General features: G+C 59.3%; 2 protein-coding genes and 1 pseudogene across 9 annotated transcripts in view; 1 reads left to right on the top strand and 2 right to left on the bottom strand.

Annotated features, from left to right (window-relative positions):
- Positions 1-1,012: 1,012 nt before the first annotated feature.
- On the bottom strand, positions 1,013-13,342 carry PIK3R2 (phosphoinositide-3-kinase regulatory subunit 2). The gene is made up of 16 exons (XM_022558557.2): positions 13,231-13,342; positions 10,697-11,444; positions 7,898-7,990; positions 7,511-7,552; positions 7,271-7,402; positions 6,970-7,180; positions 6,384-6,469; positions 6,125-6,233; positions 5,937-6,035; positions 5,607-5,787; positions 5,379-5,504; positions 4,191-4,333; positions 3,783-3,959; positions 2,883-2,954; positions 2,538-2,708; positions 1,013-2,214 (listed from the first exon to the last, which is right to left on the bottom strand). The coding sequence occupies exons 2-16, from the start codon at positions 11,016-11,018 to the stop codon at positions 2,007-2,009; spliced, it is 2,172 nt and encodes a 723-aa protein (XP_022414265.1). The 5' UTR covers positions 11,019-11,444; positions 13,231-13,342; the 3' UTR covers positions 1,013-2,006.
- LOC149744062 (uncharacterized) lies at positions 12,061-14,809 on the top strand (annotated as a pseudogene).
- Positions 14,189-19,749, bottom strand: part of MAST3 (microtubule associated serine/threonine kinase 3) — a 31,149-nt gene continuing 25,588 nt past the window's right edge. For all 8 annotated transcript variants that reach the window (XM_089905279.1, XM_022558271.3, XM_089905280.1 and 5 more), the window contains 5 exons: positions 19,353-19,579; positions 18,796-18,918; positions 18,029-18,165; positions 17,735-17,916; positions 14,189-16,766 (listed from right to left, as the gene is read on the bottom strand). In XM_089905279.1, coding sequence (XP_089761405.1) covers positions 16,234-16,766; positions 17,735-17,916; positions 18,029-18,165; positions 18,796-18,918; positions 19,353-19,579 — 1,202 coding nt within the window. In that variant the 3' untranslated portion in view covers positions 14,189-16,233. The remainder of the gene's footprint in view (positions 16,767-17,734; positions 17,917-18,028; positions 18,166-18,795; positions 18,919-19,352; positions 19,580-19,749) is intronic.

The raw sequence follows: 19,749 nt of genomic DNA, 5'->3' as shown, positions 1-19,749 counted from the left end.
GGTGGCGCAGTGGTTGAGAGTCCGCCTGCCGATGCAGGGGACGCGGGTTCGTGCCCCGGTCCGGGAAGATCCCACATGCCGCGGAGCGGCTGGGCCCGTGAGCCATGGCCGCTGAGCCTGCGCGTCCGGAGCCTGTGCTCCGCAACGGGAGAGGCCACAACAGTGAGAGGCCCGCGTACTGCAAAAAATAAATAAGTAAATAAAGAAAGAAAGACAGCATGAGGACCCAGCTCAGTGTCCCCTGGGACGTGGCAGCCGGCGTCAGGGACAGGTGTGGAGAGGGCGTCAGTGGAAGGTCAGCAGGGAGGGGCTGGCACTGCAGACTCCTCTGGGTGTCACGGGAGGGGTTGTGACTATTAAGCCTGCCTGGCAATGAAGCTGCACCTCAGAGGGGAGGTGACTTTCTGGAGGGTAGGGCTGGTGGCTGATTGCCGGAACTCCAACTCAAACTTGGGGGCCAGGGAGGAGCTGGGCCAGGGTCTGCCTGGGGTCCCCCCCGCAGGCCAGGGTGTGGGGCAGAGCTTGGGGTCTGAGCCTCTCTGCTGTGTGACCTTGGCAGGTCTCTCAACTTCTCTGGACGTGAGCATCTAAACTGGGGTTGGGGGACTTCCCTGGTGGCACAGTGGTTAAGAATCCGCCTGCCAATGCAGGGGACACGGGTTTGAGCCCTTGTCCAGTAAGATCCCACATGCCGCGGAGCAACTAAGCCCGTGCGCCACGACTGAGCCTGTGCTCTGGAGCCCGCGAGTCACAACTACTGAGCCCACATGCCACAACTACTGAAGCCCGCGCACCACAACGAAGAGCAGCCCCCCGCTCGCCGCAACTAGAGAAAGCCCGCACGCAGCAACAAAGACCCAACGCAGGCAAAAAATAAATAAAATAAAATAAAAAATAATAAAAAAAATAAACTGGGGTTGTGGGGGTGGAGGTGGGGAGGAGGCAGGGGTTGTCAGCCCTCACCTGGCAGCCCGGAGCTAAAGAAGCCTGTCACCAAAGACAGAAGCATCCATCAAGTTCAATGTTTTATATCCACATCAGTATCAACGTACCATACAAAACCCGCCTGCCAGCCTGGCCAGGCAGGCAGGAGGTGGGGTGGGGTGGGGGTCCGTGGGCGGCATAGAAAACCAGGGCTCTCGTCCCAAAGAGGAGAGAAAAGAGGGCTTTACGTACAGTCGAGGAAAAACAAAATCAGAGCCCGACATGATTGAGAAGCCTTGAGTCTGCGTCGCGTAGAGGTGCTGTGGGCAGCGCTGCGTGTCGGCTGCCCCAGAGGTGCTGGTGGCCTCAGTTCCTGGGAGGTCAGCTCATGAGTTTATTTTTACTTATTTTCTTTTTGGGCGTTACTTCTTGGCAGCAGCCCCATTGTGGTGTTAACTGGGTTTCACTTCAGGATTTGAAGGGGAAGTTGGGGTCTGTGGGGCAGGTCCCGCCTGGCCCCAAACGTCATGGATGAGGTTCTTGAAGTGGCCAAGCAAAGTTCCTTCCTGCCCTGATCCCAGGTCTATGGCTTAAAAATCGGGGTACCCAGGTCGGGGCCGCACAGCCCGGAGGCCTCTGTAAACATGGCAGGTGCAGCCAAGGTGGGGCTTTGGGGACCCCAGGGGCCTGTCAGGGGCAGGGCACAGGGGTGTGGGTGGCCAGAGCTGCAGGGAGGGCAGTGCCGGTGGGGGAAGGGGGATGGAGCGGGGGAGGCGGGACCCCCACAATAGAGGGAAAGAGACCAAGAGGAAAAGAGAGGACAGACAGATGGAGCTAGAAAGAGATGAAGTGTGACAGCGCGAGATGCAGAGACTCAGAGAGATGGAGAGACAGGCAGACATGGAGAAGAACCTGAGAGAGACAGAACTGCAGAGAGATAAAAGCGAAAAACAGATAGGCCTGGAGAAATTCACAAAGACAAGAGAGATGGAGAAAACCCAAGAAAGAAGAGACAGGTTCAAAAAGATGGAGACCGCGGATGTAGCCGCCACCCCAGCTGGGCCAGTTCTCCTGCTCAGAGCTCAGCGGGTGGCAGGTGGGGGCCCGGGGCCCGGGGCGCGCACAGGATGGGCAAGTGTGACGGTGAGCGCGTCGTTGTGCTGCACCAGCGAGGCGTGCTGGTAGTGCAGCACCAGCTCCTTCAGCGACCCATACAAGTTGTAGGGTTCTGCGAAGCCAAAGCCCGTGGCTGTGCGGTAGATGACGCAGTGTTTGGTGTCGCCGTCCACCCTGTGGGTGCAGGCGAAGGGGTGGGTCAGATGGTCCCCCACCAGGCTCTCCCAGCCCCGCCCCCCTATTCCTGTGAGGTGACCCTGCCTGGGACGTATATTTCCCCCTTTCCTGGATGCTGGATGCCGACCGGGTCCAGACCCCGCCATCTCCTGCTTTGATACCGTCCCAGCTTCCTCCCCCGTCCCCAAGAATCCAGGGCTTCTTCCTGTCTTCCCGAGGCCTAACATACAGTTGGCACTCAATGAGAGCTCTCGGAAGGAATGGGCGGATCCCTCCTCCCCACCTTCAGTCCACTCGCCGTTCCCTTGCCAGGCACTCACACCACAGAACAGGCATAGCAGCCCCGCTGGCTGCTTTCACGGATGAGGAAGGTGCCATCTCGCTTGCCACTCAGCATTTCCTCAGCTTGGGTGCGGTTGATCTTGCCTACATACCATGTGCGTTCCTCGTGGTGGGGGAGATCATCTTCATCCTCCATCAGTGAGTACTGGCTGTGGGGGAGGCAGGGAGGAGCCCTGGTCACTTACTCGTTAGCCTCCAAGGTCCCCCTGCCACCTGGACAACTGTCCCTCCCTGGTGAACTCCTACTCATTCTGCAAAGCCCACCAAAAATGGCCCCTCCCCTGGGACAACCCTTCCCCCCCCACCACAAATTGGCCACTCACTCCTCAGTCTCGTTCTTGATCCCCAACCATTCATTGATTTTCTTCTGCCGGGCACCTTTCTGAGTGAGCCACCTGGGGGGAAGAGGAAAGGTGGGCTCCTGCCGCTCTGCTGGTAGGGGAACAGCAGCTGCAACACAGGCAGGGCGAGCCACCATGGGCCAGGCCAGCCTGGTTGGAGGCAAGGGCTGACAAGTGCAGGTTCTGGGTGTGATATCCCTGGTTGCCACAAGGGGTCAGCCTTGGCCTGGCCAAGGACCACTTGAACCCAGGTGGACTCCCCAAGCTCTGCCAGGGAACCCCCCTATTTATTATGTTTCTGTTAACACTTTTTGAGACTCTGGATTGTACCATCATGGCAAGGTCTTATCACTATCAGAGGCTCAGTCCTGGGGACTACACGGTGGTGCACCTTTGCACAGGGCAGATTTACAAAGGACTTTGAAAGGACCAAGTGAGCTAATATGTGCACGGTGCTTGGCACACAACAGGTGTACATGAGCGTCAAAGACCCAGGCAGAAGAAGGAAGCCCCTGATGAAGTCCTCAGTGGGTCAGTGGGCAGAGGAGGGATCTTGGGCTCAGGCTGGGCGTCGTGTGCTGGGTTGCACAATTGGCATTCATGGAGTGGACCCTGTCGGAGGCTCCCAATGACCTGGCCTCGTGAGAGCAGCGTTCCCATTACACAACTGAGGCTGAGGCTGCCGCACAGGGAGCCCTTCTGAGGGGGCTGGGAGGGGCCTGATCGAGAGGGAAGGGGTTGGCGGACAGACGAGGGGGCTAGGGGACCAGGTAGGGCTAGTTGGTGGAGAAAGCAAGAGTGAGACGCATGCAGAGGTCACCTCGCCAGGTGCCCCTGCACTAACGGGGGGATCCACGGGTGAGTGCAGAGCCAGGCACTCACACGAGGTACTGGTCTCTGATCTTGCGCAGCTGCATGAGGTCTGGCTTGAGGCTGTTCATGCGCTTGTCAATCTCTCGGTTGTCGGAGGCCTGTGCCCGCAGCTCCTGTTCCAGCTTTGTGCGGCTCTCGTGGATCTCAGCAATGCGAGACTTAAGTCGCTCTGAGTTCAGCAGGATCCTGTGGGAGGAGTGGCTCAGAGGCCTCAGATGGCTCCCAGTATCTAAGCCTTTGGACATGCTGTTTCCCTGATTGCTCTGTCTGGCAAACTCCTATTCATCCTTCAAAGCCCATTTCAACTGACCCTCTCTTCCCCTGAAACCCAGGCTGCCCTCTCTGTTTCCGTTCTTTCCCCACTTGCGCTGTGTCAGATCAAGGTGCAGTAGGGCAGGGCAGAGGAACGAGACTCACCTCTGCATCTCTTTCTCATTGCCCTCACGCCGGAAGCGCTCCAGATATTCCTTGCTGCACTTCTCCTGTGTCTGGCCCTGCTCTTCAAAGATCTTGATAGTCTCATTGAAGGCCTCAATGGCTGTGCGCTTCATCTGCAGTTCCTGGAGGACGGGGTAAATCTGAGCACCTCCTGGGACTCCATCCAAGTCCCTCGTGAGGGATAAAGGCAGATCCCAACCTGATATGGAGACTTTGCTCAAGCTGTTCCCTCCACCACGTGCATCGTTCCTCTAGCCCCTCCTTCACCAAACGAACTCCTATTCAGCCTTCAAACCCCACACTCCCCAAACCCCCTCTTCCTTTAGATCCTCCTTTAGGCACCTTAAAAAATACCTGGGTCTGTGAGCACGGCTGAGAATTAATGATAAATCTAGTTGCTACAATTCATGGGGCTCCTTCTCAGAGTAGATGCTGCACCAAGCACCTTCCATGCATCATCTCATAAAACCTCCCAAGAGCCTCCTACAAAGTCAGAACTATTAATGGGGAAACTGGGGCTCAGGGGGCCTAAGCCATTTCCACGGTCATGATGTTCCTAATTGATCCCAGACAGGTATCTTGTCCACTTAGAACCTCAGGTGACCCATCACTAGAAAGGGGGCAAGACAGAAATTGCTCAGGGACTACAGGGGAGACAGAGAAATTCCCTGCTCGAGATGGGATGTTCTATCTGAATAAGTTGCATCTCAACTTACAAAAGAAATTTATTAACACAGTCCTTGAGTAATAAAACCTCCCCCCACTTCCTTGTTTTTAAAAGACACTGCTCTTTTCCATGACCTCCCGACCCTTTGTCTTAGGCAACTCTTTGTCAGGTGGTTATTATCATTTTGAATAACATCCAGGTTGAAGGGGATGGAGAAGTAATTAAGACTCACGGTTCCAGTTTCCAGATGGGGAGGCTGAGGCCCAGAGGCTCAACCAAGACATCTCCCACAGCTCAGCCGCTCCTGGGAGGCTGGTTGGTGCCTCTTCATCTGTTTTGGTTTTTTGTTCTTTTTAGAACCACATACATTGATTTCTATGTTTTTAAGGTGGTCCCTGGTTGTAAGAGCCTGCTGTGACCTAGAAGTGGACGTCTGTCCCTGTGGCCTTGGCACTGCCCCTCCGTGCCTGGGTCTCCCGGGGTGCGCTGGCCCGCGGTACCTGGGAGGTGCGTGTGTACTCCTCGTAGAGCTGGTCATACTCGCGGCTCTTGTCCTGGTACTGCTGGTGGTAGACCTTGAGCTGGGCGCCCACTGCTTCCACACTGTCCTCCTTGACGATCTGGTCCTGGGGATACCCGGTGCCGTCAGGGAAGCTACCTGGGAAACAGGCCCAGGGCCGGCCAGGCACCCCCCCCCCCCGCCCCCAGCTCCCACCCCAGTCCTGCACCTGCTGGTACTTGGACACCGGGTAGAGGAGCCGCGTGTCCAGCTTGGCGTTGTACTGAGCCAGCGACTCGTGGCGGTAGTGGGTGATGAGGTCCACAACAGAGCAGAAGGTGAGTGGCTCCGAAAAGCCGTAGTGCCCGTCTCGGTGGAAGACCTTGATCAGTTTGTTGTTCCCGCCTTTCCTAGGGGCGGGTGAGAGGCGGTGTCAGCAACCAGCAGCATCCGCCAGACCCAGCAACGTCCCACTGGCTGTGAGACCCCCAGTCCTCTGACCTGGGTGTTCTCCCTCCCACCGCTCACCCCTGGTCTCCCTGAAGGGACAGGCCCCCACCTGAGGGTCAGCGTGTACTCCCCCTGGATCTTGCTAGATGCATCTCGGACCAGAAAGGTGCCATCAGGTGTGTCCCGCAGTTTCTCATTTACCTCCTCCCTGTGGAGACAGCCAGGACTGGGGCTGCCCACTGGGAGACCCGACCCCTCAGGCTTTGTCCACCATGTAGCTCCACCCCACAACCCTACCTGGAGATGTCACCCCAGTACCACTCAGCATCCTGCAGGGAGGGCGGGTTGCCCCCATTGGCCAGGCCTGTGGGGGCTGGCTTTGCCTTGGGGGGTTTTGGCGGCAGTGCTGGGGGACAGGAAAACAAACGCACACTGAGCACCAATTGTATACTGTGGCCAGCTCCCACTGCAACCAAGCCTGCTGATACTGGCAGGGCTCCGAGTCAGCATTCTTGGTCCCCAACGATAGGAGCTAATAAAGGGGGGTGGAGGTCACCTGGGGGCGCAATCTCCTGTTCCTCCAGATGTTCCTGAAGCAACTTCTCCACCAGAAGTGCAGGGAAGTCGGGGGTGGCCTCAGTCCTAGGGGGAAGGGACGCGTCGTGAGCGCTGGGTAGGGCCTGGTGTGCACAGGGCCCTGCATGTGCATGTGTGTCTGGCGGGGGGTCTACGTGAAAGCATGCGAGGGGAAGAAGAGTAGGTGACGCAGGCTGGTGTGCGAGACCCACTACTGTTTATGTATGTGCAGTTAGCCCCCAATAAGTATTCATACAACAAACAACAGGAGTCAGCATGTGAAGGAAGGTACAGACACCACCCAAGTGCCGGCCCTCCGGTCTAGGCCCCATCGCCTTGCCCCAAGCCCTGCTAGAGTCTTCCTGGGCCTCAAGTCCCACCCCTTGTTATCTTTACTAGCTCGCCCATCATGACAGCTCTGGCCTCTTCCCCCGCTGGGCCCCGTCCACACTCCTTTCTCATCGTCTAGACCCCCGCCCTGGCTACGTCTCCAGCTCTTCCTCCATCTAAAGCCCCACCCCTTTTTGCTCCGCCTCAGCCCCGCCTCCCCAGCCCTGGCCTCTCACCCGTCGGGCGCGCCCCCTGGCGGCGGCGAAGGCGACGGCGCCCGCAGCAGCAGCGGCCCGAAGGCGGCGCTCAGGGCACGCACAGCTGGGCCCAGGGCTGGGGCGCGCCGGGCCACCCGGCCCAGGTGCTGGAGCAGGAAGCGCAGTGTGAGTGCGCTGTGCAGCGGCAGCGTCGGGGGCTCCAGCACCGGCCCCACGGGCCCCGCGGCCTCTGCGGACAGACGGCCAGGGGAAGGTGAGCCAGGGCCGACACCCGCCCGCCCCAGCGCCCTCCCCAGTCCGGGATTCCTGCCAGACTCACCCCGCAGGGCTCGGTGTGCCTCAGCCGCGGCCTCGGGTGTCACAAGGGGTGCGGGCAGCGCCAGCAGGAAGCCCTTCACGCCATCTGTTAGGGCTGCAGCGTCCCACTGCTCCATATCGTTCAGCGACCAGTCTGCGGGTGCAAGGGGGATACATCGATCCAAGGCGGGTGCAGGGAGGGGACATCATCTGTCCAGGGCAGGTTCCTCTCCCACTCTTGCCCACTGAAGCTTTCCCTCACCTGTGCGCGCGGCGGGTGCCTCAGGCCTGTAGCTGTCTAGCCCTGTGGGGAAGGGGATGGGGTAGGTCAGTGCCACCCCACGTGGCAAGGCCAGCTCTCAAATGCTGCCTCGACCCCCGTGTGGGGTCTGGGGTGGCTACTAACCTCCCAGAGGTAAGAATAGGGGGAGGGGAGGGAAATGGTGGCAGAGGGCACGGCACATGCAATGATGGGGTCTACATTCCCCTGGGAGTTACTCCTTCCCCAACTCAATACAGAGGCCCAGAACATCCAGACTCAGCCACTTCCCATACAGAGTGAGCCCAGCAGCCCTGTGAGGGAGATGAGTTGCCCATCACCAGAGGCAAGCAAGCAGAATCCAGGGGTTGCAGCCAGGCTGAGGCTCACCTGTCCGCTCAATGGCCTCCACAAGTTTCACCAGGATAGGGGGAGCCACATCAGGCGGGGAGAACTGCTCGGGTAGGTCAGGGAGTGTGAGGCCTGGCAGGAGGGGACAGAATGTTGGCAGGGTCCCTAGAAGGACCTGGGCCCCTCTCTTTGCCTGCTGCATCTCAGCCCAAGTGCCTGGCATCTGGACCACCACTCTTGGGGGGGCGGACAGAAGGCCCAGCTGGTGGGGCTGGGAGGGCTGAATTAGTGGGAAACGATTTTCTAGGTTAAAATATTAATTCACCCAACTACAGAGGCCAGATATAGTTGGCTGACTAGTGTCCTCCCAAATGGTATGTCCACTTCCTAATCTCTGGTACCTGTGACTGTGATCTTACTTGGAAATAGGGTCTTTGCGGATATAATTAAGGTAAGGATTTCAAGATGAGATCCCTAAAATCCAATGACTGGTGTCTTTATAAGAGAAGGCCATATGAAGAGAGAGGCAGAGATTGGGGTGATGTGGCCACAAGCCAAGGTACACCTGGAGCCCCCAGAAGCTGGAAGAAGCAAGGAAAGATCCTCCCCTAAAGCCTCTGGACAGAGCACAGCCCTGCCCACACCTTGATTTTGGATTTCTGGTCTCCGGAACCATGAGAGAATAAACTCCTGTTGTCTGAAGCCACCAGTTTATGGTAGTTCATTACAGCAGCCACAGGACACTCATACAGCAGGTTTAGGGCTCTGCCACAGGACACTCATACGGCAGGTTTAGGGCTCTGCCATTGCTTGCTGTGCAACCCCAGACACAGGACCCACCCTCTCTGTGCCTCAGATTCCTCAACTGAGAAACTGGTCGATGGAATCATCTCTCCTTTCTCAGTGGGAACAACAAAGTGGTTGAAGAGAGTAAAAGGAAAATATCCCAGCTGGATCAGAACACCTCATTCCAAGGACCTTTCTCCATTTTCTAAGTCATTTTGCTTAAAAAAAAAAAAATCCCCCCTTTTAGAAATGCTGACCTCCTTCCATGTCCCAACCCCACCCCACCCCCAGCCCCATGTTTCTGCCCCACCCAGCCTTTTGTGCTCAGGCGCACTCTGCCTGCACGGCCACCATTGGATGCAGCTTTGGCCCTTGGCGGGGACGCCCTGGCACACAGCAGGAGCAAGCCGGGGCCTGCGGGGCCTCCCTGAATGATGGGCCAGGTGGTGCCTTGAGCTGAAGAAAGGCCCAGCTGTGTCGAAAATGAAAAAAAAAAAAAAAAAAAGTAAGGGAACAAGGGGAGGTGGGTGACATCCCAGCTGGTAAGGGGGCTCTGAAATTCAACTTTGAAATTTGCCTGTGACCAGTTTGCAAAGCATGGAGGGAGGTCCCATCAGAATAGGCATTATCCCCATTTTACAGATGAGGAACTGAGGCTCAGGGAGGGAGCAACCTCCCCGTGGGTGCACAGCCAGACGGGGGCACAGGTGACATCAGGGTTCGGCACGCAGCTCCCTGCGTGGAGTTGAATGGAGGGAAGGCAGGCAGCTGTAGCCTGCTGCCTGGTGGTCCCAGGATCCCGGAGGGTCAGGGCTTGAACAAAAGGACTAGTACCCCCCATTTCCAGATGAGGAGACTGAGGCCTGGAGAGGGCTGGTCCTAGCCGATGTCACATAGTCCTGGAAGATTTGGAGGGTGGGGCCGGGTGGCCGCCCGGAGTGGGGATGTGTGTGGTGTCTGGACCCAGGCCAGGCACAGGAGGGAGGTGGCTGTTACCAGGGGGAGAGGCAGATTCTGGCTGGGAGCCCGGATGGGGCCGCCTCCTGCTCCTCTAGGCCGAGGCGGGACGCAGGCCCCGGCCCTGGAGACGCCAGATGCTGCAAAGCCCAAGCCAGCAACCATGCTGCCTCAGCACCCCGCCATTCCACCCCACGCTGTGGGACTCTGGCCTGACCCTCTTTGGGCATCAGTGTCCCTCGGGCACAAGACCAGGCAGGCCATCGGGTGGGGCCACGGTGCCTCCCAGGGGCTTTGGCCTTCACTGGGTGACTGCCCCTGAGCGAGTGGTTCAACCCCCTTGCACCTTGGTCTCCACATCTGTACACAGGGCCTCACTGGGCAGCTGTGAGGGTTGGAGCAGACCACGCCGGGTGCTCAGCACTCAACAGCCTCCTCCCCACAAGCTGAGCCTCGGTTTCCCTGGTTGGAACCCACACACCCTGCCCAGCATACAGCCCAGCACACAGCAATTGCAGCGTATGTTCCGTCCAACTTGTCCTGATTCTCCACTCCCAGGACACTCTTTGTCTGCAAACCACAAGATGAAGCTAAATTGAGCCCCTGAATCTTACTGGACACTCCCTATTGTCTTCAAAATCAATCCCACGAAGTCCTTGAGGTGAGGACCCTGCCCCTTTTCTCACTCTGCTCCACCTGACGGCTTGTTCCCTGAACCCGTCATGACATTCCCACCTCAGGGCTTTTGTCCTCGCTGTACCTGCTGCCCGGAGCCCTTTACCCCCATCTCTCCTGAGAGGCTCCTTCCTCACAGCATCTGTCATTCCCTAATCACGTTCTTGTCACTTCTTGAACCAGAAGCTCCATGAGGGCAGGGCCAGGCCTTGTGTCCACCACTCGGTGCCCAGTGCCGTGAACTGCATCCAGCCCTTGACGGCAGTATAATCAACATTTGCTGACCAACCAAATGTCCTTATTCCTCCTCTCCTGGAAGCAGCACCATTGCCTCATGGGAGAGAAGAGGAAACTGGGGGTCTGAGGGCACTCCCCCTTTTCCTTTCCCCAGCCCTGCCAGGGCCCCTACCTGTTGCTCACCTGGCTCAGGGGGCCCGTCTCGGGGCCTGGCAGGCAGTGGGCGTGGGCCACGTGGGCGAGGCCCAGGCCGGGCCAGGGTCACAGGCCCTAGGAACTCAACATAGGTGCCAGGGAAGTCGCCGCGCTGCCGTGTACGCTCATTGAGGCCAGGCATCCAGCCCACGCTCTGTGGGCAGCGCTCGCTGCCCTCGGCCACGCCCAGCGCCTGCAGGGCTGCCCTGCTCACCACCAGCACGTCGCCCGGCAGCAGCTCCAGGTCCTCCGGCCGCTCCCGGCAGAACGGGTACAACGCACGGTATTGGAAGCCCTCGGCGCCAGCCATGGCTGGGCAGGGTGGGGTATGGATGGTCAGGTGGCTGCTTGGGGCCCCAGTGGCCCCATCAGCCTGGGGTGGGGGCCAGGAGGGTCCGCTGGGTGGGCTTGGGGACTCAGACCTCTATTTCCACCAAGAAGTTACAGGTGACCACAGGGGATGCTCACGCCTTGCTTCCCACCATTGTTCCACGACCCTGACAAGGGTCACTTGTTGCTCGGTCCACCATTCGTCAACTGGTGGGAGGGGGTCGGCAGCAGCGTGATCTCAGGTCACTCAGCCGCTGCGTCCCCCCTCAATCCGTAGGGCTGGGCTGGGCCGCTCACTCCCTTGCGTGGGGAGCCATCGGCTCCCGAGGCTGGCGGCTCTTCCAGCTGCGCCAGGCGAGGGGGCCGAGGGCACAGGCTGTCACCATGCTCGGCTCGGGACGCCGACCTAAGGGGAGAGGGGCAGGGCAGCATCAGCCAGTTTGGACTCCTGCCACCCCCAACTCAGAGATGGGCCCAAACACCAGGTTAGAATCCCCTGACTCATTGGGTAACAGGGGGCCAGTCCCTGCCCCCTCAGTTTACCCAGCTGTAAAATGGGTACAATAATAGCCCTCCTTGGGGGTTGTTGGGGGCAGAGCTCCAAAGAATCTGCCCCGGGCATATGGCGGGCTCAGTAAACAAGCTCTTCATCATCCCTGTTAGAGATGGGGAATCTGAGGCTCAGAGCAGGGAGGTCTTTGTTGGACAACTCAATGGGCCAGGATGCCAGGACTCAAAAACTCAGATCCGTCCAACTTCACAAGGCACAGGACAGATGAGAGTTGTACCCAGAGTGGGTAGGGTGTAATGGGTGACGCTCAGGGTGCTGTGGGAGCCCCGAGGAGAGACTGGGCCAGCTGAGCACAGAAGGAGGCATCAGGGGCAAAAGGCAGTAGGAAAGGAGGTCCAAGCAGAGGCCCTAGCACAGGCAAAGGCCTAGAGGTGAGTCCAAACAAATGGATCTCTGATCTCTGCAGGGGAGGAGGGAATGGGCGGGGGGGGGGGGGGGAGGTGTCCAGACATTGCTCAGTTTGGTGCCCACAGTAGGTACTCAAAACAGAAGGGGGTTGGTGGGAGGCCAAGAGGACCTTAGCCCCAGGGTAGACATGGAGCCAGTAAAGGGTGAAGGGAAGGAGGGCACTACGACTGCCAAGAGGGAGGCTGCTGGATGCAGGGGCAATGATCACTCCTTAGGAGCCCCCAGTCTCAGGGTGACACAGTCCAGCAGAGACACGTTCTCAATCGCAGCCCTGCAGGTTCAGTCCTCCAGAGAGGTTGGGGGGTGGTAGGCGGTGCTTTTCCTAGGGGCGGGTCCTCCAGAGGAGAGGAGGGGGCACTGGCCAGAGGAAATAGTACAGGCAAAGACTTGACAGCAAGAAATGCTTGCCGAGAGTTCAGGGTGGCTTTAAGAAAGCCGCAGACCACGCAGGGCCTCGAGTGCCAGGCAGAGGGTCAGACTTTATCCCTCAACCACGGGAGCAGCAAGAGGTGTCCAAGCAGGGAGCACAAGCTCCACATTCCAGGACGCCCCAACTTACCCACTCCCTGGCCCCTGTACCCCAACTCTACAGGTGGGGAAACTGAGGCCCAGCGAGGGGGACGTCCAGGAAACCGCCTAAATCCGCTTGCCTGCCCGCCTCCGCGCCCAGCTGAGCACACGTTTGCACACGCCCCGGTGTGCGCGCCTGGGAACCAGCGCTCCCCGAATCCAAGAGGCGGGTGGAGAGGCCAGGCCTGGCTGGGGTCTTGGCGGCTGGACTCAGGGCCTGCGCGCTCACGCGTGTGCAGACGCGCACTCGGGCCTGCGTGGACCCCGCAACCCAGCCCAGGGGCCGGAAGTGGAGTCGACCCTCTACCGTCTTGCACCCCACTATGCCCCACACAATGCCTGGGCGCCCCTCATTACTGCTCGATGCCCCACTCCCGGCAGGGCCTCCCTCAATTCAGGGCCGCAGCTCCAACCCCTTATCTCTGCCTAGGGTCCCCCGTTCCGCCCCCATCGTCCGGGGAAGGCTGCAACGCAGCCAGGTCGAGCCAGAGGCCTCCCGCTCCCTGCGGCCCCCAATTCCCGCGGGGCCCGATGCAACCCTGCTCGCATTCTGGCTTCCACCGTGGCCCCACACTCTGCCTGGGCGCCCCGCATCTGACCGAACCCCCAGACCGGCCTGCCACGCGGACCAACGCGGACTTACCTGGTCGCGGCCGCCACCGCTGCTGCCGCGGCCGCCGTCACGCAGAGCCGAGCCAGACCCGTGGCTCCACCGCGGCCGCCGTCGCCGCAGCCGCGGGATCCCCACCTCCGCCGCCGCCGATGTTCCGAACGGTCGGGCCCGCCCCCGGCGGAAACGGCCGAGCATATTCGGGCCGGGAGGGCGCAATGAGGCCGAGGCAGAGCCTGGGAACGCTCGAATGTTTCCGGAAAGAGCCGAACGTACTCCCGCGGGACTGGAGGGTAACGGGGGTGGGGGTGGGGCGCCCCGAGATAGCCGATCATTTCCGGAAACAGCCGAACATAATCGGGTCAGATGAATAATTCCGAGGCTGGGCTCGGCTAGGCTCGGCTGGACTCAGAGATGCCCGAGCGATTCCGGAAATGACCGAGCGCACTGCCCCCGGACCGGCAGAACAGAGGCTGGGCCCCGAGACTTCGGAAAGTTTCTGGAAAGAAACAAGGGTGCTCGGTCCCAAATGAGGCCCTGGGAACTTAGATCTAGGGGCGACCACCAGCTTCCGGAAACTGCCGAAGCATGGACGGCTCCAGAGGACGAGTGAGGTGGCCCAGAACTCAGGAAATGGAGGCGGCAGGGTTGAGGGGAGGGGCTCAGACAGAAAGCTGCGCTTTTCAGGAAACAAGCTGAGAGCCGAGAAGGAGCCGGAGTTGAAAGCCGGGGTTTCCGTGGTAGCCCAGAGTGTCTGGAAACAGCTGAACTAACTCTTGGGTATGGTGAACTAGCCCAACGCCTGTACAGATGCGGACTGTTTCCGGAGATAGCCGAAGACACTCGGAAACAGGGGGCGTGGCCAAAGGTTTCCGACCTACGGAGCGCTTCGGAAGTAACCGAACGCGCTCGGGCTGGGCTGGGTTCCAGTGGTGGTGAGGGGAACTTAAGGGCACAGCCCAAGCAAAGACGGGTTAAAAAAGGACACAAAGATGGTTTATTTATTTATTAACACAGCTTCAAGGCCCCAGACGGGTGTCTAGATGAAGCTTCTAAGGACAGAGCCCATGATGGGTACTCAATTCAGAGAGGGCAGCAGGAGGCCAGGACCGGAGAAGGCATCAGGAAGAATCTCAACAGTGAATTCCCAGCAGCCTTCAAAACCCACTTCAAGGGCTTCTCTGGTGGCGCAGTGGTTGAGAGCCCGCCTGCCGATGCAGGGGACACGGGTTCGTGCCCCGGTCCGGGAAGATCCCACATGCCGCGGCACGGCCGGGCCCGTGAGCCATGGCCGCTGAGCTTGTGCGTCAGGAGCCTGTGCTCCACGACGGGAGAGGCCACAACAGTGAGAGGCCCGCGTACCGCCAAAAACAAAAAACAAAAACCACTTCAAGTGACTTTGAGCCAAGGGTCTGTTTTCATCCCGCCCCCCCACCCCACTCTTCCCTTACCCTTTTCTTGGCCCCTCACAAATCCAGACATTGGACCTCTTCTTTGTAAATGTGGGCTTTTATTCACCGTCAGCTCCGGGATGGAAGGCGGGAGCAAGTCATGCACAGCCTTGATCTAGTTTCAACACCAGGCAGTGCTGCACGGATGTCTCCAGAGAGAACACAGAGTGGGCTGCAGTGCCTGGAAAGTGCCCTCACCATTGTGGGGTACGGTGATCTTGCTGGCCACCTCTGAATGGGAAATGGAGACTCTGAGATGCCCAGTGGGTCACACAGCATTACAGGGGAGAGAGCTGGAGCTGGAGTCGGCTGTATCTGACAACAGATTCTCCATTCCAGCTCCCTTGACTACAATGCCCAGGACAGGGCCTGGCTGCATGACTCTTTCCAGGCAATGGTGGGGGCAAGTCTCCACGCCTTGCCAGGCCTTAGTTATTTGTCTGTAAAATGGGGATGACGACACCACCTCCAGCCTTCTCAAGGTTGGCTGAGGGAAAAGCCACAAGTAAAGCGCTTGGCATACAGTAGGTGCTTAATAGTCGTTGGGATTTGTTTTGTAAACACAAGGAAACTGAGGCACAGAGTGGGGAAGTCATTTTCCCAGAGCCAAACAGTGAAGCCAAGATTCCAACTTGGGCCTCACTGCCCCCCAGTTGGATTTTTCTCACTCGAATTTCAGCCCTACAAGGCTCTGGCATATCGAGGGCACCCCCCAGGGGCTGTTTCAGACACATCATGGTCAAGTTCTCACCCTGGTGCGCATCAAATACAAAAAATCTTGTCCAGGGTCTTCTCCTACCCTGGCAGTGTCCTTTGAGGCCTCTGCCTCCTGGGGCATCAGTGTCTGCTTGTGACGCAGGTGACCCCTCTGCCTAGATCTGGTGAACTTCTACTCATATATCAAAGCCCCAGTTCCCACACCTCCTAAGCCTATAGGACTGGAGGCAGACTCTAGCATGGCTGGCCTAGGGATGGAGGCTATGATGGTAGGAAGTAGCCTTCAGAATCCAGTCCATCATCAAGATTACTTTGTTTTGTGGTGGAGGGGAATTGTTTACGGAATCTCCAAGTCATCCAAACTGGGCCTGGACAGGTAAGCTTGACTGCATCCCTTCAAATCTGCGGGTCTTGAGTCAGGGGTGGGATCAAGTAACACAAAAAAACTTTAAAAGTACAGAAAAACCATAAAACACGAATACACGTTGACTTGTCCAAAGTGCTTCCTTCTCAGCCCAGGGGGCAGGGTCTACAGATGGGTCCCAAGTGCATGGGACAAGACCTGGGCAGCTGCCTTAACAGTGGCAGCTCAGTCTGGCTATCGCTTATGAAACGTAATAAATTAGCTGCAGGGATTTGCTGCTATTTACAATGCCACCCTAGTCTCCCTTGCCTGCCCCTACGGCCCCCTGATTGATCGGCTCCAGAACACGAGGGAGGCACCTTCCAGCAAGAAACGTGATCGCTTCTCATCTTCCAGGTGTCAGAGGCTGGTGGCTCAGTCTCCATCCAGGTGTCAATTTATGGAAAACACATTCCACAAAAAATGCGTTGACTTCCAGGCCAGGGAGAGGATAGGTAGGAGGGATTAGTCTTTCTCAGAGGGTCCAAGGGCTCCTGGCACAGCCTCAGCGCCCTCCACGGCGATCTGCGGCACCAAGGTGGGTGGCCCAGTGGCCTCCTCAGGTGGTTCATCAAAGCTCACCTCCTGCACAGCCTCCTGCTTCTTGAATGAGTCTCGGCGCTCGGACAGATGCAGCCGTCGCATGACCACCAGCTCGGAGTCTGGCCCGCGGCTGCGGCGCCCCAGCTCCCCGTCGAGCCGCTCACCTGTACCCAGCTTGTCAGCCGACTGGCCTCGGCGCAGCCTTGGGGACCGGGCAGGCGCAGGCGGGTGCCCTGGCAGGGGCGAGGGTGAGCGGGGTGGGGGCGCTGGCACGGGCGGGCAGGCCAGCGGGGAGGGCGGGATGCTGCTGGTGGACTTGCGGCGGCCGGCTTTGGGGCGGGGTGGCCCAAGCTTGGTGGCCAGGCCATGCAGGGAGCTGGGTCGGGTGTGGCCAGCGGCAGCCGGAGATGCAGGGCTGCTGGAGCTTGGGGATGCGCTGGGTGGAGACACTGTGTCTGTGGGTGACGGGAGGGTCAGGGCCACCAGCCTCAATGTGCCAGCCTCGAGGTGGGGCCCTAAGACTGACTGCCAAAAGCCCACACTGTTCCCTGTGGCCACCCATCAGGCCTGGTGTTTCCTTTGTTTGCACAAGCTCTTCCTTTGGCTTAGATCTGGTGGACTCCTACTCATCCATCAAAGCCCTAGCTCCTCTTCACCCACTTCTCACTTAAATGACCCACTGACTCATTCAGCCAAAGGTACCTGCCCACCGTCCATCTATCCATCCCATGAGCCATCCACCCACTGGTTCTGGAAGTTATCCAGTAAGGGCCCTGCCTCTGCCTGTGTCCACTCCCCACCCCTAGGCCTCAGCCCCTGAGGATGCCTGATCTGAGAAAGACAAAGATGGCACAGATACCCCCAGCCCCATGAGGTCAGGGTAGGCCAGAGGGAGAGATAGCAGTTGGGGTCCCCAGAAAGCAGGGAGGGCTTCCTGGTGGCTCTCCCCCAGGAGGCCTTCCCTGCCTCTGTGGATTGCCCCAGACTGTCTCTCTAGTCTGATGCTAACCCAGTGGGACTAGGGGTATCCATCTCTGTCTGTCTCTCACAGACTGGGGACCCTCAGGGTTGGGCCAAGTCACCATCCTTTCCTGCTCCAGAACAATCTTTCCATGCCCTCTCTGGCTCACCCTCCATGGCTCCCTACTGCCCCCCAATTTAAGCCCAGCTCTTCGGCTTGATCCATCCCCCAATCCCCTCTCCCTAGCCTCCCTCTAGCTTTCACATCTCTCTTGTCTGGATCCCCTTTGTTCACGATGTTCCGTCTGCTGGGCACAACCTTCCCTGCCCATCCCAGACTGGCTTTGAGGCTGTCACACATCAGGTCATTCCAGCCTCCCAACTCTGCTTACTCCCCCGCTGGGCTGACCACCACAGCCCTAAGGGGCTGTTCTTCCCAGGGTGGTCCTGGGGGTGCACCCACCTGCTGGGGCATCGGGAGCCGGGCTGCAGCAGGGCGTGGTGGGGCTGGGGGAGAGGCTGTGGGTGGGTGAGCCCGGGAGGCTCTCACTGGATGACAGGGAGTGGTGGAGGCCGGAAGAGAAGCTGCGGCTGGTGTGCAGCACGGACGACTGTTTTGAGATCTTCTTGAAGAGCGACTTCCGCCTGGGGGTTAGGAACCCAGATTCTTCAAAACCCCTGCCCCCAGCAGCCCGGGCCGCCCAAATGTGCCACAGGTCCTGCATGAACCCTCCCCGGCAGCCAGGCCGCCGCTCACCGCTCCTGCGTCTCCCGCCTTCGGCTCCGCTTGTTCCTGCGCGCCATGCGGCCCTTGGTCACATTCTTCCGTGCAGGGCCCACCTTGATGGAGGTGTTCTCCAGGGGCGTGGTCCGAAGGGCGATCTTGTTGCCACTCTGCAGGAGGGATGGCAAGGGGTCGCCTGTGTGCCTTCCATCCAACGAGCCGTCCATGCACCCACCCACCCATCTACTCACCCATTGGAAGCCCCGGATCCTAACCACCCGCTTCTTACCTAATGACCCCACCACTCACTGGGCCAAAGATGGACGTCTGCCATCTGTCCATCCATCCATTGAGCCATCTACCCACCCACTGGTCCCAGGAGCTATCCAACTAGGGGTCTGCCTCCTCACCTGTGTCCACCTCCCCGCCTCTAGGCCTCAGCCCCCGAGGACCCTTGGTCTGAGGGGAGGCAGGAGGCCAAGATGGTACAGACACCCCCAGCCCCACAGAGTCAGGGTGGGCCAGAGGCAAGGTCAGGAGAAGGGGCACCCAGGGGGCAGGAAGGGCTTCCTGGAGGAGTGGCTCTGAGGCAGAGGGGACGGGGCATGCAGGGCCGAATGCGGAGTGGTATGGTTGGACGGGGGGAACCACACAGAATTGGGAGCTGAGGCCAAGGCGTAGGGACGGAGGTCACAGGAGCAGCCCAGAGGGTGGGCAGTGTTGGGAGATCCAGGGGCCCTGAGGATGGACGGGGGTGGAGGCTCTGGGGTGGAGGCTGGGGTGGGGTTGGGGGCCTGCACCTTCAGCAGTAGCTCCACGACGTCCATGTGCACCAGCCCCAGGACCGACTCCCCGTTGATGTGGGTGATGAGGTCCCCGGCCCGCAGGCCTGCCTCCTGGGCAGGGCTTCCCTCCTCCACACTCTGGGGGTGGGGGCAGATAGCGGGGTCAGTGGCCTGGGCCCCAGAGCTAGAGACCCCAGCCCAGCTGAGTCAGCTACAGGCCCCCAGCAAGCTGCTGCCTTTCACACTGCCTGGTTTCCCAGACCTTTCAGAGACCAGTAGGGAGGGGACAGGTCCTGGGCTGGGGGAGGGAGGACAAAACACTGTGCGGGAGCTTTGTGCCCACTTGAGGTCTCCATCCCTCTTGCCCAGTCCTCTCCCCATAACTGACAAGGACCATTAAGACACAGGTGGCGACAGTTCCCTGCCCTGGGCTCCAAAACCTCACAGGCAATGAGTATTCGCTTGCTTTCCAAGACTAACAAATGCAGCTCCAAAAGGGAGGCGCCTTGCCAGGGCAGAGCTGGGACTCAAACCAGGTCTGGCTGTTCCCGCCCATCCCAGGGCCAACTCACCCACACAACATGGTGCACGGTGTAGATGTCACTGTCACCCATGTAGACGCGGATTGCCCGCAGGCTGAAGCCATACTTCTTGCCCGAGCTGTGGATGACAATGGGGGGCCGCAGGCTGCCACACACGGGGGAAGGGTCTCGGCTTGGAGAGGAGTCGCGTGACGACGGGTTTGAGGACAGCGAGCGTGGGGACAGGGGGCTCATGAGGGGGCCGCCGCTACCGTCATCTGCAGGGACGAGGTTCAAGGAGGGGGGTCACTCCCTTGTGGGTCCCCTCGCAAGGCACCTTCCCCTCCCTCCACACCAATCAGTCGGTTTGTTTCTGTTTTTGTTTTTTGGCCGCACGGCGCAGCATGTGGGATCTTAGTTCCCGGACCAGGGATCGAACCTGTGCCCC

Source organism: Delphinapterus leucas, unplaced genomic scaffold (assembly GCF_059928025.1).
Source record: "Delphinapterus leucas isolate spDelLeu-1000000601 "Yukka" unplaced genomic scaffold, BTC_Dleu_Yukka2 spDelLeu_asBTCV2_sq25, whole genome shotgun sequence".
NCBI classification, from domain to species: domain Eukaryota; kingdom Metazoa; phylum Chordata; class Mammalia; order Artiodactyla; family Monodontidae; genus Delphinapterus; species Delphinapterus leucas.
The sequence above is the reverse complement of the archived record's forward strand: the minus strand, read 5'-3'. Positions and strand labels throughout refer to the sequence as shown.

Bases quoted from the DNA above. Each gene is read 5' to 3' on its own strand.
- PIK3R2 (XM_022558557.2), bottom strand. From the start codon at position 11,018: ATGGCTGGCGCCGAGGGCTTCCAATACCGTGCGTTGTACCCGTTCTGC. The intron at 6,036-6,124 runs GTAGGGTTGTGG...CTGTCTCCACAG, and splicing joins TACTGGGGTGACATCTCCAG to GGAGGAGGTAAATGAGAAAC. The intron at 3,960-4,190 runs GTGAGTCTCGTT...CTCCTCCCACAG, and splicing joins AATGAGAAAGAGATGCAGAG to GATCCTGCTGAACTCAGAGC.